General features: G+C 35.6%; 2 protein-coding genes and 1 long non-coding RNA gene across 4 annotated transcripts; 2 read left to right on the top strand and 1 right to left on the bottom strand.

The window, feature by feature from the left end:
* The first annotated feature begins 35 nt into the window (after window positions 1-35).
* Window positions 36-3,639, top strand: LOC114388372 (kinetochore protein NDC80 homolog). The gene is made up of 4 exons (XM_028348813.1): window positions 36-1,218; window positions 1,351-1,597; window positions 2,332-2,478; window positions 3,231-3,639. Exons 1-4 carry the CDS (start codon window positions 134-136, stop codon window positions 3,465-3,467), a joined length of 1,716 nt encoding a protein of 571 aa, XP_028204614.1. The 5' UTR covers window positions 36-133; the 3' UTR covers window positions 3,468-3,639.
* Window positions 3,640-6,267: 2,628 nt separating this feature from the next.
* Window positions 6,268-9,907, top strand: LOC114387714. Its single transcript, XR_003661389.1, has 5 exons — window positions 6,268-6,385; window positions 6,609-6,809; window positions 7,568-7,638; window positions 8,225-8,363; window positions 8,661-9,907. It is a non-coding gene; the product is annotated as an uncharacterized LOC114387714 (long non-coding RNA).
* Window positions 9,908-11,139: 1,232 nt separating this feature from the next.
* Window positions 11,140-16,725, bottom strand: LOC114387519 (patatin-like phospholipase domain-containing protein 2). 2 transcript variants are annotated; one of them, XR_003661333.1, is made up of 8 exons: window positions 16,097-16,725; window positions 15,878-16,021; window positions 14,471-14,543; window positions 14,011-14,116; window positions 13,821-13,917; window positions 13,299-13,535; window positions 11,713-11,808; window positions 11,140-11,635 (listed from the first exon to the last, which is right to left on the bottom strand). XR_003661333.1 is itself a non-coding variant. In XM_028347721.1 (7 exons), the coding sequence occupies exons 1-7, from the start codon at window positions 16,574-16,576 to the stop codon at window positions 11,480-11,482; spliced, it is 1,152 nt and encodes a 383-aa protein (XP_028203522.1). In that variant the 5' UTR covers window positions 16,577-16,713; the 3' UTR covers window positions 11,140-11,479. The 2 variants fall into 2 exon arrangements, 1 of the variants encoding a protein (XP_028203522.1); XM_028347721.1 differs by lacking the exon at window positions 13,299-13,535 and having other exon boundaries at window positions 16,097-16,713.
* Window positions 16,726-17,090: the final 365 nt, after the last annotated feature.

Raw genomic sequence — 17,090 nt, 5'->3', positions numbered from 1 at the left:
TGCAAGTTTAGAAATTTTGGCCGATGGAGAGCGGGAAACCCCCAGATATCCATAGCATAATATAATACTCACTTAACAGTCGGCACTACTCACACAAATTCAAAATTGGAATCGAATCATCCATTGTGCGAAGATGAGACCCACCGCGCGTCGGCAAGCGAAGGACTCCTTCATTCCCCCGGCGCCGCCCACTCCGCTGGACTTCCACCACCGCCAGTACTCCTCCCGCGACTCCGACGTCAGCAGCCGCCCCTCCTCCGTCGGCATCGGCAGACGCCCCACCCTAGACCTCTACAATGAGCCTTCCTACAAGCAAACGGTGGTTTCCACCATCAACTCCTTCCTCTCCTCCCACAACTTCCCAATCACCTTCAAAACGACGCTCCCCTCTGCCAAAGACATCCACGAAACCCTAAAATTTCTCCTCTCTCTCCTCGACTTCCCTTTCTCCAAACTCGAAGAGGATCTCCCTCCCCTCCTCAAACGCCTCAATTATCCTTTTAAACTCAACAAATCCATTCTCCGTTCCCCAGCCGCGCCTCACCAATGGCCTACCTTCCTCGCTCTCATCCACTGGCTCGTCCAGATCGCCAAATTCCACCTCCACCTCTCTTCTTCCCCCAAACAGCACAACTCCCTCTACCAATACACCGTCAACAGCTACATGCACTTCATCCACAACGAGGACGACGCCGTTGAGGACCTCGACCGCAGCATCAAGGATAAGCTCCACCACGAGAAGGCCGCCGCCGAGGAACGCCTCCAGGCCACGCGCCGCAGCGCCGCCGAGCTCGAGGCGGAGCTCGAGCGGCTCCGGTCCGCGCCCTCACTGAAGGAGGCGCTGGAGAAGGAGAAAGCAATGCTGGAGGACGACGTGAAGAAGTTCCACAAGATGATCGAGGAGTTATCCCTGCGGATCGAGCAGGCGGAGAGGGTTCTGGCGGAGAAAGAGAAGCAGGTGGAGGCGAAGCAAGCGGAGAACGAGAAGATCTGCGAGGAGAATGAGGAGCTGAAGCGTCGCGTGGAGGCGCAGAGCTTCAACGCGAGGGACGTGGAGAGGATGAAGAGGGAGTTGCAGGCGGTGGAGAGGGACACTGCGGAGGCTGAACTTGCAAGGAATGCGTTGGAGGAGCAGGCGTGGGATCTCGACACCACTCTCTCACACAAAATCAAAGACCTCGAGGCTCTCGGCATGGAGTGCAACCAAGCCCTTAAGAGGTCACTCTCTTATCACCAATTCATTGTTGACTGTCACGTTATAATTGTGATTGATTGATGCTATCAGATAATGTGGTGTCTTTTGAGTTCATTCTGATTCTGATGCCAATGGTACTGATTGAGTGATTGTAGGTTGAAGATTGGTAATGGAATTCAATATCTGCTGAATGCCAAGGGTACTACTCCTGCTGAGATAATGGGAATCGATCACAAACTTGTGCTGAAGCCTGCACTTAGATCCTTTTCTGATGAAATCAAGAAAAGTTCTATGGAAAAACTGGAGGAGTCCATTTCTTATCAGCAGAAGTCTGGTGAAAATGCTGTTAGGCTTGAGGGGAAAAGAAATCAGCTTGCGGCAGTGCAATCACGTATTGATGAAGTAAGTGCATCGCCGTGTTTGGCTATTTATACACTGGTGTTAATAATGTTTCTTTGTCTGTACTCTGTATCAATGCCTACTATACAGATAGCTAGTCTTGATTTCAATTTTTTTTTGTATGAATGCATAGTGGATGATGGATTTGATTTGGGTAGATGATTGGCTGGGCGAAGATAATAATAATAATAATAATAATAATAATAATAATAATAATAATAACAACAAACATAATGTTTGGAGAGTAACACTTGTAGAAAGTTAAAATATTAACTATTGTCGATGCCTGTGAGTGGAGCCAGAGGTGATGCTGGCATGTTGAAGCTGGTGCAGAGGCAGTGATGTTGCATTGATGCCTTCATTTTGTAAGTTGTAATTTGTACTGGCCAATATACGTTTTATCCTGTTTTGGGCAGTAATCAGTTACAATGCTTTTTTTTATTGTTCTTATTTTTTATTTTTAAATTCAAAGCTCTTATCATACTTGCGTTGCAGTATGACCTATGACTTAATTATGACTGGTCAGTGTAAAATTTTTGGTTTAGATAACAAAAGTCTTTCTGTTGAGAAAATTATAGTACATGACAACAAAATACAGATCAAATTCTACTCAGTTTCTGTTATAAAATTTTGTTACACTATGTTGGAATTAGATGGGTATTGGAAAGAGGAATAATGTTGCCTGTGAGGACTTCTGTTTCACATTCCTTTCTGCTGCTTATCGATTTATCTACCAGATGGAAGCTCAACTGAACAGGATAAAGAAGGAAACACATGAATACACAAGTAGAGCTTCTGCTGAAGCTAAGAAAATGTTGGAGGATGTCCAGCTGGCAGATCATGAAATTGACATTATGGAAAGAGAGGCAGCTGAGGTTCTCAAGGTAATTCCTTTGTTGTGATTCATTTGCTTAATAGTCTATTGAATTTGAAATGCTTAGTATTCTTCAAGATATGGAGAATGTGTTTACTGGCTGCTGTTCTCTTTTATGTCTCAATGAATTTGGAGAGGCAAGCAAATTTCACTATCCACATTGATAATCCTATTTCAGTGTTTTCCTATAGGTTAAATTTTGAATTAATTCTTATCTAACATGCCATCTAATTCTCATGTTGTATTGTTGTGTTTCATTCTTCTTCTCTTTGGATTCTTATTCATACGGTGCAAAAATCAGTGCTTGTGTGCTAGTATTTTGATTGCATAATAGTTGCTATATTCTTTTTCTGGCTACTTCTGTGTTGTGCTTTGCTTAGTTCGTGTTCATGGTCTTTTCTAAAATGCTTATGGTTAGAGGGCAAGTATGTTCTTAGCTTGCAGACGACAGTATTGAATCTAATAATCTATTCCTTTTGAGACTGAGCTCTGGCATTAGTGTGTAGTTGTTCTAGATGATTCTAGGGGCATTAAGCCAAACTAACTTCTGCCATGCTTAGTAACTAATAGAATACAATACAACGTAAAATATGTACTTTTGTTTGCTGAATCAGCATGATTATAAAGTAAACACATTTTGAATGAAGACATATTTTTGTTTTTCCTTTCCTTAGTGACCGTGTTTGGATAAAATGCCTCTTGGTTAAAATTAAACTGATTTATGTGATAATATTGTATCTAATGAACTTCATTTTTGTCAAGACATCCGAATTGAAGTTGCAGGAAGTGATTAAACAAAGTGAAGAAGAAATTCAAATGCATGCCAGGGAACTCTTTCAGCTGGTTGATTCCGTCTCAAAATTCAAAGAACATGTGGGTTCCAAAATTTCAGAGATTGGGAGGGATCTATCTGAAACTGCCGCTGCTGTCTCAGATACATATAGGGGAGCTTGTGTAGATATAGATATTGAGAGGAAAAAAATGAGAGAGAGAAAATAATTTAATATATTTACTTCGCTTTAGAGTTATGTAGTTTAGGTTGGTGAATTTATTAAAGGAGAACCTTACAATTGTAACTTCCATTTTCTAACCTTTAATCTATAGTGTTGTTACTCTATGTTAATTCGTTACACATATGGAACTATTATTAATATAGAAAGTATTCAATCGCCGTCACATGTCACTATTTGGTGCATTGTAGGCCCATCAACCTCTGGAGAGAAGAAATTGAGCAAGGTTGATAGTTGCTGTCAAAGAGTGATGACGAGAGCCCGAACTGTCGCAAATCGTTGTTTGCCGTTCAAATTGTGCACAATCTATCTTTCAGGAACCGTTGTTGAAGGATACAGTGGTTGAGGAGGGTGCTGGGGGCTCTGACGAGACGCTGACGTCGATAAGGATCAACGTTACTATAGTATCCCTAAAAAAAGTTTATTAGAATAGAAGAGTAATGATATTCATTCATGGACTTTTCTATTCTAATTTTCATACTTTTATTTATTTATTCATTTATCGAACAAAATAAATGAATAAATAAATAAAAATATGAAAAATAATTATTTTAAAATCAATTTGAACTGATTTTGGATTTGAATCAAGTCGAATTTGAATAAGAAAATAAGAGTTTACATCTAATCCAAATTAAATTATGAGTCAATAAGTTTCTTATCAAATCAAATGAAACTAAATTAAATCGATTGAATTCGATTCATTATGTCCTAGGTCTACCCTTCAACTACATCATCCACGAAAATCCACACACGACACACTTGGAGAAGAAGACCCTCCCTCTCACAACATCTTCTCTTTGGGAGGTCCAATACCGTAAAAAATAGATTTAATATTATTTTTGATTTATTAAATTTTAAACGTTTAGTTTTAATTATTTATATTTTCAAAAATTTTATTTTAATCCTATTTCTAGATTTCCGCTAACAATATTAGTATTCACTCCATATTTCAAAATTTAATATAATTAATTTAATACAGTGACTACTAAGAACACTCAGATCTGAAAAAAAGGAAAGCATGCTATACGAGTTATATAGGAACAAGGGTCAAGGTTTCTATTTTGCTTAATAAATTTTTGTAGTTGTTTCTTATCTTTTGTTATCCATGTTATTCTCGTTGCAGTCGCACAATTACTTCCCTGCTTATTGCTTTAGGAATATAATTTTGTACATCCTTCATCTTCCGCATTGCCTCCACCTTCTTCCCACCCTCCTCCTTCAGTGCCACCACCGTAACCGCCCCTAACACCCTTTTAAAGGAAATTTGGCGCCATTTGCACCTTCGTGCTGTCAGATCTACCTTTGTGCTCGTCCCGCGGAATCGGTCTTGAAATCTCGCTCCACGTCGCAGATCTACACCTCCAACTCCCGCTCCACTCAGTCGTGGCGCAAATCTACCTTTGCAGTGAACGCGCGCGGCGTCTTTGCGTGCGCCACGGAGGCCGCGAATCGCCTCAAGCGCAGCGGCGGAGGGCGGATCATTCTGCTCACGACGTTGTAGGTGGTGGTTCTGAGGCCGGGCTTCAGTGCGTACACGACGTCGAAGGCCGCGGTGAGAGAGGGGGAGGCTCCTCCGAAAGTTCATTTGGGTTTGAACCTGAAAGCATATCTGGAATGTTTGTTGTGCATTATTTTGGTTTGGGTTTGAATCTGAAGAAGGAGGTGAACAAGATCGAAATAAGGATAGTGGCAGTTTTTAACCACCACTATCTTACATTAAGTTTTTAACGGAATGTTATCATAAATTCAAGAAAACGATAAAAATAAACTTTTAAAAATATAAAGTGAAAAAATAATCAAATTTAATGTATCAAAATAAAAAGTGAAAAATTTAATAGATCAAAAATAAAATTAAGTCTAAAAATAAATAAGTTATGTTTGACTTGTAAATTGTAAATTGTAATAGCCAAATTAAAGCAATTTCTACTTTATAAATTTTTAATTAAAAGTTATTTATAATTTCAATTTTTAACATGTTCATGGTTTTCGATTATTAATATTTATATTTGCTCTTGACAACGTGTTCTTAAAACCAAAGACCATAGCTAATAATGATAAAATGTAATAATAAATTAATAATCAACCGCATTCGTTTTAAGTTTCTTTTAAAGTAAATTGTTGGATGGTTAGCACTACCAGAAAAACTTAGTTTAGAAAAAAAAATGAAAGCTTAATGCTATAAAGCAATGCTCCTCTTTTCTCCCGTCGGATCTGATTAAGTCATGCATTATGAAAACTAATCAAACGTGTCTTTCTAAATTATTGAATTTTACATTCCTTCAATTTTTTTTTATTGAACTTTGTGTGTGTATATATATATATATATATTTAAAAAAAACTACTTGAAAAACGAAATTATCAAAATTAATAATGTTTTTGAAATACTTAAACCGAATCTTACTTTAATACTTAAGAGTTGATTTTGACGATTTCGGTCTTTCTGATTTTCATCGTTTCTTTTACACTAGAATAACAGTGTTGGCAAGGTGAGGTTTGTTTCGAAGTATAATTTTGTACTTCTAAGAATGATATTTTAAAGAATACTACAGTCAGAAATGCTATTTCTGAGTAAATTTAAAAATATATTTAGTTAGATTTTAATATTTCTAAAATATTTATTTTAAATTCAAAACTTACTGAAATTATCAACACTCCAATGAAATAATTTTTTCCAAGCAACTCTTTTCTTCAAAAAGTAACTTAAAAAATTGAGAAATTTCAGCTGTCCTATACAAAAACAAAATTATTTTTGTAGAATAAAATAATTGAAAATTTCAATAGAAGGAACCTAGGAAGTGGGAAGTGCGGTATCATTTGGAACAGAGGAAAATGGAGAGAAGGAATCTGGAATCCGAAAGCTGTGTTCGTGGCCTTCGGCACTAAAGGCGATGTCTACCCTCTCTTGCAGTCAGTTTTTCTCCTTTTTTCTTAGGATAACGAGCACAAATGTTGAGATTATTATTATTTTTTTTATCGACAATTGTTAATTGTTAGTTTTTTTTTAGCGGGGAATTGAACCCACGATCTTTTGCTTGTGAGTTGAGATTGCTAGTTGCCCTTACTTTTCTTTATAGTTAGGCTTTAAAAGTTTTGTTTTCTAAAGTTTGCATTGCACTGTTGTTGATTGCAGGCTATTGCTGCAGCTTTTGCTTGTGACCAGAAACAGTGTGATGTGATGCTAATAACTCACTCAGCACACGTGGTTTGCATTTTAAACATTTACCCTATTAAGTCTAAAAGAGCATTACATTAGTTTTTGGATCATTCTGGATACCTTTCGTTGCAATCCTCTTACATTGGCAGTCATGATGGTTTGCTTAACTGTTTGCCAGTAAGTCACCCATAAAAATTTCAATAGAAAGAAATGGCTTTTTATTGCTGCTACAATGATGTTAAAAATTAAAATTATGTATTTCTTAAAACATGAAATGTGCTTTCCTTACTGTTAATATCTGACTTAAACAAAATATTTCCTTTTAGAGCTTGAGTACTCACTTGGCTGAAAAACATGTTCAATATTACCCAGTTTCATCGCCCCCAGTTCTTTGAGCTGATCAGTGTAATGATACTGAAGGTTTGAACTATTAATTTGGTTCTAATTATGAAAAGTGGAATGCTATTGTGAGGGAGAAGATTTATTTCTAATGGGTATTCTAATATCAGGGAAAGCAGAGTCATCTTTTTTCTTGCAGAAAAAGAAAGTTGCAATAGCTCATAGGCAAGAATGCTATGCTTTAATTGAAAGGATATTTGGAGATGGCCCAAGCTTGGACGGTGATCTTATCGTGATAAACTTTTTTGCTTTGGTATTCTAAGTTGAAAACTGTATCAAGATAAACCTTTTTGAATTTTGCCAAGTTTCTGACATAATTGGGGGACAGGTTTAATTGAGCTAGGACTTGTTAATGGCAATTGATTTATAAAAAATGTTCTTATTTCTCATTGCTTGGGAATGAGAAATAATGTATATAAAACTGTTAGTGTTCAAGGAGACAATGAGACATTTAATGCTACTAGAATAGAAAGTAGAATCAACTGACATTTTCTAAAGGTGATCTGGTAATTGAGGAGATTTTCATGATGGTTCAGGAAGGATGGAGCCTTGCAGAAAGTTTTTGTGTCCGATGCATTGTAGCTGCTCCTTATGTTGTTCCATACAGGTACTTAAGAAGTTCATCCCCATCATGTATGATATCCCCATTATTTAGTTTTTTATTTTAAATTTTTTCAAATGATTATTTATAAAATATATTTTTCCATTTTTAGTTTCCTTTTTTCTCTCATTTGTTTATTTTAAATATTATTATGACTTTTCATTTGGTCCTTCCAAATGAGACATTTATGATATTTAAAAGAACCAACATCTGAAATTCAAGATATTTACAGAGATTAAAATAAAAGCTTATAATATTTAAAAAGATTAAATGAGAAACGAAAATTATAAAAGAACATGCATGGTGATCATAATTTTCCAATGAACGGATCAATTCATTGAGATGCAGGAACAAGAACATCAATCATATATATATAAGGATGGAACAAAAACAACCTTCTCTTCTAATATTTTTCGGCCATTTTCATTCATTTTATTACTATATCATTGTTTAAGCATGCCAATTTGTTCTGCTCATGGAGAATAGACAAAATATTTATTTCAATATATAATAAATAATTTTTAAAAATAAGTATTTTTTTAAAATAAAATAAGTAATTTTATGTTTTTTTAAGAATCTCTTGCTATTGAAGAGGTGTCAGGTGTGAGAAAATAAAAGCTTTGGATGTGTCATTGCCTTATGCCTAGGAGGAGGGTCGTTGCACAGATAAACCAAATGTGGATGTAGAGACATGTACAAATTCAGGAGGCAGGAAGAAGAGCAAAGCTCAAGTAATTAACCACGCACTTAAATCAAATTTTAATTTGATATAATACTTTTTATATGTAAAACACAATGCATGCAAGGACTGAAAAATAATTATAAACTTTCACAACGTATAATAACAGGTAAATTAATATGCAGTATACTGTACAATTACAATCCATTACTGTTGTGTAATATTCATACTAAGGATGCACCTGTCATTTCAACACACTTAATCTAGATCTGTTTAAATGCTGTTAAAATGAATATTGTCCGTGTGTTCACCTAAAAATTTCTGTAGTTCTAAATTATAATGCTTGTAGTTGTAGGAGTTAGGAATCCAATGCTTCAACCGCTGCCCTCAAAGCCAACGGACGTTAAACAAGTGGAGGCACAGACATATGCAATCATCCATATTCCCTTAAAGTTTGAAAATGTATATAAAAGGTACAACTTCGCCATCATAACAAGCCAAGATAAAAGTTTATGCCCTGTAACAAAAAAGAGAAAAGTAAGAGATAACTAGTACATATTCCACTTTTCATGTTCGAGTTTGGTGGTTGACTTGCACCAACCAAAAACAATACAATACAATAAAAACCTAGTAATCTAAAGAGAACTGGAGCATGATGAAAATAAGTTGCGTGTACAAGTTTCTCAAACATCTTGACTTCCACCCCGGCCAGATCGCTAGCTCCGTTTGAATGAAAAACGAAAACCAATTAATTAAGTACCTTCAAATCATGATATGTCTAATCAGCCAAAAGAGAAAATTGTTGCTTCTCCAATATAGTGTTTTCATCAAAGAAAGGAGCGATAAGCATGGTGTTTCAGATTAATATGAAGCTGTAAAAAGATATAAAAAAAAAAAAGAAAAAGAAGACGCATTAGATATCCAAATGTCTAAGCAATTGTTTTGGAACCAGAAAGTGGCATTCTGATGCTTAATTTGATATATAACTCAAGTGCAAGATCTGGAAGAAGATGCTACAATGTATAATTTAAATTACAAGGTTGAGCCCTCAAAGAAGGTTTCTCAGAGGCAGATACACAGAGCCCGTTTGGCATACTGGCCACCTCCAAATGGCCATCATCACCAATGGAGGTGGACAGAATGCCAAAATGTCTATGGAACAAGGCCTCTGGGAAACCCTAGAGAGCAAAAGAAAATTAAGCAGAAGGAAGTTGTAGCTTATGTTTACTGAAGAAGGGGTAGCTAGCTAGGTTGTAATATAAGAAAAATGAGGAAGATACAACAAAGTTTTCTATAATTGCATTTTGAATTTAAGAACGGCTTTTTGTAGAAAGAAGGTGCATCAGCGTGCATGGAGTTGTACGATCTGTGGGGATATTATGTTGCAATAAAGATAAAAGACTTTCAATGAGACCTTGGTTTTGTCTGCACAAGTTTACATGTAATGTATATTTGTGTAAGACTTATGCTTAATTTGCATTGAAAATTCAGGCGAAACTATATGGAAACTTAGCTTTGTAGTGTATTATTATTATATTTATGTAGCACCTGGCAATTGCAGAAATGTGGTTTTCTTTTCCCTTGACTATATGATTAGCATGCGCTTTCACTATGCTTTTTTTGACTTGCTGCAAAAGGAGGATGCAAAATGGGCTGTCCTTGTCTCCCACTCAGTTTATAGTTACTTTGTCAACTAACTGTTTATCAATTCAAACTTTTTGTTTCAATACATATAGTACTAAAAGTCCTTTTTCTGTACCAGTGCAATAGAAGAGACTATATATATATATATATGCAGCATCATTTATAATAATTAAAGAGCGTGGTATAATGTGTGGGAACTGGCCGGAAACTTGAATAATTCCTGTCTAGGCATAGCAAACAAATTTAATCTGCCAATGTTGGTATATAAAGTAACCAATTAGCCATGAGATGATTTTCTTAAACATGGTTATTTACGGCATGCGCTTGCTGTACCATGTTTTGCCAATGTTATTGACGTTTTTGTACAAATTCAGTCAATGTTAACGGGCGAGCTTACGTCTAGTCGATTGAACGTATAGAAAATTAAATGGAGCATTTTGAACTATTACAAAGTACAGTAAGACCTAATTAAAACTTGGTGTTAACGTACGTGGACTTCGATAAGATCTAATTAGACTTGTAATAGTTTAGAAATTTTTTGTTAATTTATTAGGAATTTTGGGTTTGTAATATTTAGGATTGTTTTATTATTTGATTTGGATTTTTTAGGATAGTTTCAATATCTTGAGTAATAGAAATTACATCCAATTGTATTGAGTGACTTTCTCTCCTCGGTTGGTGTCCTCGGTTTCTTTTCTTTTCAAAAGGGGGACAACTCTCTCCTCTAATGAGTTGAAAAATGTACCTATAAGGTATCAAGAGTTATAAACATTCTTACAAAATTTCTTTAGTAAAATTCTCATTCAGTATAAGTTTATAGGTTTTGGCTTATAAATGAGCACACACTCCCAGTACAAATCAAGTTTTAATCCCACATTTGTTTTCACATGTGTATATCTCTATCTCTGGCTGTGTTTATCTTGTTTTTTCCATACCATTTTTCCTTAAAAAGAAAAATACATCAATATAAATTATTTTTAAAACTATAAATGGAGAAACAAAAAAAGAACTTTTAAATAGGTTAGGTAAGAAGATTTTAATTTTCTATTCTCTATTCCAAATCCACATATGCAAGTAACAATATCAAATTCTAAACTAATTTTTAATTTAAACTTCAAAATAACTTTTAAGATTTAAAAAAACCAGGTGAAACTCTCTACCTTTAATAACACAAAAACATCACATTCGAGAAACTAAATTACCATAACTTTGTCATGCACAGGGAAACTAGCAATAAATTCTATTTATGATTCACTATAAATTTCCAACAACATGAACCTTCTGGCTAGTAAATTTTAAATATATTACCTCTCAACTATTTTCTTTCTTTCCTTTCCTCTAATTCTATTGCAATGTACAATAAATATGAATAAACGAGATTAATTATGGACTTCTCCCCGTGAATTTTTCCTAATTTGATGCTCCATTTCAAGGAAACATCGTTGATTCAATGGTCTGTAGTTTCCTCATGCATCTTCAATCTGCATAATGAACTATCTTTACGTAGTTCATTATATCATCAATCTATGTCGCACTGCTACTTCCAAACGCAGGACTATCATCTTGAACTATTACTTCAACTGGGTTTTCCTTTGCCCAGACAGAAGCATCTAGATATCCAAGCTCAAAGAATCGGTCAAGAATTGCATCTTCGGCTGGTTCAAGTGCCCAGTTGAAAAGCTGCAATGATTTCATGCAGAATATTCATCTACTTACCCTTAAGAAAATTATTATGTTTTAACAGAATGCAGGGTTACCTGTCGTGGGCTACACACGTTTTCAGGATTGCAGTCTGGACTAATTCCTATCCCTTGCAATCCCAATCGACTTGCTGGAAAAGCACAAACACGAACCTGTGAAAGAGGTAAATACTCACCGAGGTTGAAACGCGACAATATATAAACATGATAAATCAAATCTGTTTAGTCACATCTGAATTGAAACATAATAGAGTGCATAATTATTTTTTATCATGTCATCCACTCAAACTGGCCTAGGTTCACTAAGTTCACCTATTCAGAATGCTCTTTTAACTTTTTGTATCTTCTCAGATGATCAGAGAAAGTCAGAATCATTTTCTTAGCCAACATGTTATCTTAAATCCTAAAATTAGTTACTATATTGAGTAGAGATCATGGGGTTTCAAGTATTTGCAGCTCATTCAAACAGATAATAGACAGAGGAAAATGCCTAAGGTTCATTCTGAAACTGGAAAGTACCGTAAAAAATGAATAGCCTAAAATGACATTGCCCACCCTGAAGTTTACCCTTAATCACTTATTGGCAGATTATGTTATTAAGTCATCATTTGGAACGATAAAAGTGTTGAACATAGAAAAACTGAAGACTTAAAATGCCCTCCTCAGTGCAACTTCGCTCTTTTGGAATGGGAAAAAAATATGTGGAACTCACATTAAAATATTTTCTACCCTGGACAAGTGAGAAAATTGGTTGTGAAGAGAAAAGTTGATGAAATGACAAATATACCGCTTTCTCAATTATATTGTTACATTGTAAAGATTTAAATGTCATTTAACATGATCATTTTTCTCTCACTTTTTTCTTCTTTCTCTCCATCGAAAATTAACCTTTTTTTTTTCATTTTCTCTTCTCTTCATTTTCTTTCCTCTTATTTTCTCTTTGCATCCAAACAAAAATGTTTTATGGGAATATTACTCAATAACCATCCCAATCTTTGTATGACACCTCACAAGAAGTGACCATGCGAGTATCATCTTTTCCTTGCAAACCAGAATGATTTCTGAGTTTGACCTGGATAAATGTTTTCACTGGAAAATAAAAATGTCTTCCCAGGAAAAAAATTCCCTCAGAGAATGCTAATGCACTCACACTCATTTTTTAGTATGAGTGCATTAACAACCAACACCACAATATTTTGACAAAAAAACCAATCAAGTCTTTTGGTTTACTAAATTTATTTTAAGGGTATTATAGTAAATCACTTCTTTATTTAAAAATAAATAAAAGTTAATTTCTCTCTCGAACAGTTTTTCTCTCCCCTCTCATCTGTAAAAAATTCTCTCATTTTTTTCTGATTTTCTTGTAATCATGTGATGCGAGGAGGAGGAGGGCACTAGTGGTGGTCTCACATGTCGGAACACGGCAGAGAGAAATCTTGTACCGATGGAGGGTGGCTTGACAGTGACGCACACAGCTAGAGCTTTGTTCGCTGCTTTTTTTTTTTCTCTCCTTCCTCCCCTTCCTGTTGTAATTGGTGTTGTTCGTCGCTCAAAACAGAAAGAAAATTATCATTTTCTATTATTGTGTTTTTTCGATGTCCATCCCTTAGTAAAAGAGGGGAAATCAGCCACATTAAAATTACCTTCTGAGGAAGTCCGTTTGATATCCAAAAATTGCTCGGCAATAGTCGGACAAGGAAGGGGTTTAATCCTTTAATTCGCTGGTACATGAGCTTGTGATATGAAGTGTTTTGATGGGAGAAAGAAAGATGCACACCATTTATAATTCACTGGTGGGTTTAATTGGTTTGATTGCAAATGGTTTGAAAGTTGAAATTTTGGAATCGGAATGCCTTGGACTCTAAACACCAAAGATGGACCTGGGTTTGAGAAAGAAGTTACGATGACATAAATCTGGAGAAGATGAGTGCACGAGATAGGAAAGAGAAATTTTAAGCAGAGAAAAATTATTTTTTATTTTTTTAAAAAAATGAAGAAGTAATTTACTGTAATATCCTTAAAGTAAATTTACTAAACCAAAAGAGTTGATTGGGTTTTTTGTCCAGAGATTCCCCATATATATATATATATATAAACTTCCCAGTGCACTTAAATGGAGGTTTCAACAAATAGTCAATAGTCAAATTAATAAATAACAAAAATACCGTTTGTGCAGCAGATGTCGGTGGCATAAACAATGTCAAACCCCCATCAATGCATAGTCGATTCCGAAACATCGTTGCTGGCCTTGGTGCAAGATATCTGGAGTATAAGTTAGTTTTAAATTTATTTAAAAATTTATAACAAGTAAAAAATCGCATGCAACCAATGAAATATATTATACTAACAAATCACCCTGGAATAAAGGAAGAGGTAAAAACTGCATTGATGAGATCTTCCTTGGAATCAAACTGATCTACCAACAAACCTCGGGGTCTCCAAAGAAGCTGTGTCACAGCAACTGCGACAGAAGGTACATAGTTGAGGCACAGCAAGACTGAAAATTTTCACTACTAATAAAGGGAACTCTTAGGTCATTTTCCAACTTTACTTTTTGGCCCAAAAGTTTTAAAAAAATTATCCTTACTTTCTTCCTTTTTTCCAATCATATAATAAACTAGAGTTATAAATGTAATTTAATGATTTAATTGATAATTATAAATTGTTGTAGACAACTGCACACTATATTTTTTCTAGTTTAGCATGTGTTATTTCTACTAGTCCTAGAGAAATAAGAGAAGAATTTCCAGTTTTGTTCTTTGCACAAAACAGTTCTATGACAAAAATAACTGAGGCGCTGAACATCCAGTATTACCTCGAACTCTCCCATTAGATCTTATATGAACATCATCTGGCAAAAACTTGTCAAGAATATCACGTAGAACAGCCTGTGCAGAGCAAAAAATTGAACCAAAAAAAGGTTAGATTTGAACTTTATAAAAGGTCTTGTAAGCATAATATAACTAAAAGAAAATCACAGCTTTCCATCAAAGATAATTATTTTGTTACATCTTCATAGGTCATTGGCGGCACATCTCGCAATCTCTAATTTCTATTTTAAAAAATCTTATGTCAATTTAAAAAAAGTCTCATTAACAGATATATCCCAAAAAAAAATATATCTGGTAAAAATGCTGAAGGCAAAATGTATCCAAAATGAATCGGGGTCATCATTCATTGTAACCTAGTACCAGCCAAATCCTGACTATCAGATTTTCTTTTGGTCTCCAAATTCACAGCAGTATTATTTCATTTGTCACTTATTTTCCTCCATGGTTCTTGTTAGAGATATAGCATTCTCGTGTTTTATCTAATAGCTTAAGCTTTTGGGTTAGTTGACTTGGAATCAGAGAACTTGTGCATGGTCCATGCTTCTAGCCTGAGCCCAAAGGACTCCTGCCGGGGGATTATGTTAGAAATGTAATATAAAACCATTCTATGCCTTCCACCAATAACTCAAACTTTGCAATAGTTGGTTCATGAAAGCTCTAATTGTTATCATATTACAGGGTAAAATTCACACCTTATCCAAAATGAGACTACATATGTCTATAACAGACCAAGCCAACAACTAATTAAAAAGTTTTTATCTAGCACACTTGTAGTTATAGACAGCACTGTCTTAGATTAAAAGGCATGAGTACCAAGGTTCTGTGTTTGCAACCTATAACTGGAACATTATCAGCTAAGCATGATCTGAATTCTGGACTACTTTGATGGATGATGCTAAGAGAATTAATATTTAACCTTATGCAACAATAAACACTATTAGAAGGAGAGCAGGGAAAATACAAAGCATAGGAAAAAAGGAAACCCTCTTAAACAGTTATTAAATGCTGAACACATTTGAGAGACCATATACAGTTATACACAATGCTATTCAATAATAATTAGATGTGAACCAAATGCACCAACGATATGCAAAGATTGTACATTCTCACATGAGCTTTTCTTTCTTTTTGGCAAACCTTCAAACCTAGACAGCAGAAATTGTTCCCAAGTGAACGGGAACAGCTACTGCTGCTCACCAAGCATCTCAAACAAACTATTTCATATAGAGGAGGATACCTTACAGTGCAAGACAAGTGTTGAGTTGTTCTCAAACTAGAGAAGCACATAATACACGTATCAAGAGAAAGATCGGTGTAAGGCTTATAAGCTTGCAACAATTATTGGTAACTGAGACAGAGAATCAGAGACTAGTTTGAGAAAAGAGGCATACCCCAAGCCGGAATGCAGTCCCCCGATTGCGGCAATCTTCAGCCAATATTTTAGTAGCATTCAAGGCTTCTTCCATACTAGCTCCGGAAGCAATCACAGCACAAACTATAGCTCCAGCTGAGGAACCGGCTAACGGTGTTGTTTCCTGCACACGCACGTCACTCTCATTAGTATATAAAGCCAGTAATAATAAGTGATTAAAAAGAAAATAGAAAAAGACCTTAATGTAACCATTTTGAATGAGAAATTGAGCGACACCAAGATGGTAAGGGAAGAGAAGTCCAGCGGCAGAGAAACTAAAGCCAGGGCTGGTGACGAGGCGGCTATACCTATTGCGCTCCGCCTCCACGTCTTTCACTCTTTGCTCCCAAACCACGTCGGGATCAATCTCGTCCTCCACCACCGCTCCGATTCTCTCCTCAGAATTATTCTCAAACATGCCCACCGAACCCGAATCTTCTGCGAGGCTGCTGCTTCCCTTGTTTCGGCTCTTAATCAGGCGCGTCGCCAGCCCTAGAAACAGCTCGCCGGTCGCCACGGCAAACGATTTCTTGGCAGTGGCCTCCTCGTCTTGAGGTGGAGAAGAATTCGAGGCGAAGCTGATGAATTGTGCGCGTCGACGGAGAATAGAAGAATTAGGGTTTAGATTTGCTGCATAGGGGAGACGCTGAGCATGGGAGGAGCAGATACAGGGACCCATCCCTGACCTGACCACGCAACTCACACTCCTCTTTCTTCTGAATCTGTTTATCGGTAATTTTGTTTAAATTTTTTTAAAATAACTTTTAAAGAAGTAAACGTAATTTACTAGTAGAAAATTATTTTTCTTAAACAAATTTATTAAAAAACAAATAACAATTTATTTTAATAAAATAAATAGTGGCACCATGACCTTGTTATGTTATGTTTAACGTTTTTGTCATTTCATTATTATTTCGATTTCATAGTATAGTATTAGTAGGTTGCTTTGGAAACATACGACAAGGATTTGGGCACTGTATGAAAACATTAAAAGGATAATTGTGCCCTGCAAGCATTCCTTCTAGAAAACATGCCTCTCGTTAATTGCAATAATCATGTATCCTCTGCTGACTCCAAAGCGTATATTTTTTATCTTTTACAAAATACAAACCAATACATCAACATATGCATACTCTGTCCAAGCATACGGAACCTAACTCAAAATAAAATAATATGTATGAATTCTTTTTTCT

Source organism: Glycine soja, chromosome 15, assembly GCF_004193775.1.
Source record: "Glycine soja cultivar W05 chromosome 15, ASM419377v2, whole genome shotgun sequence".
Lineage (NCBI taxonomy): Eukaryota > Viridiplantae > Streptophyta > Magnoliopsida > Fabales > Fabaceae > Glycine > Glycine soja.
This window is presented reverse-complemented; position numbering and strand designations above follow the sequence as displayed.

What these genes read in the sequence shown, in the direction of transcription:
- LOC114387519 (XM_028347721.1), bottom strand. Translation starts at nt 16,576, where the DNA reads ATGGGTCCCTGTATCTGCTCCTCCCATGCTCAGCGTCTCCCCTATGCA. An exon ending in GGACTGCATTCCGGCTTGGG is followed by an intron (nt 14,544 to 15,877) that starts GTATGCCTCTTT and finishes TGCTCTGCACAG; the next exon opens with GCTGTTCTACGTGATATTCT. An exon ending in ACGTGTGTAGCCCACGACAG is followed by an intron (nt 11,636 to 11,712) that starts GTAACCCTGCAT and finishes AAATCATTGCAG; the next exon opens with CTTTTCAACTGGGCACTTGA.
- LOC114388372 (XM_028348813.1), top strand. Translation starts at nt 134, where the DNA reads ATGAGACCCACCGCGCGTCGGCAAGCGAAGGACTCCTTCATTCCCCCG. An exon ending in TGCAATCACGTATTGATGAA is followed by an intron (nt 1,598 to 2,331) that starts GTAAGTGCATCG and finishes TTTATCTACCAG; the next exon opens with ATGGAAGCTCAACTGAACAG. An exon ending in AGGCAGCTGAGGTTCTCAAG is followed by an intron (nt 2,479 to 3,230) that starts GTAATTCCTTTG and finishes ATTTTTGTCAAG; the next exon opens with ACATCCGAATTGAAGTTGCA.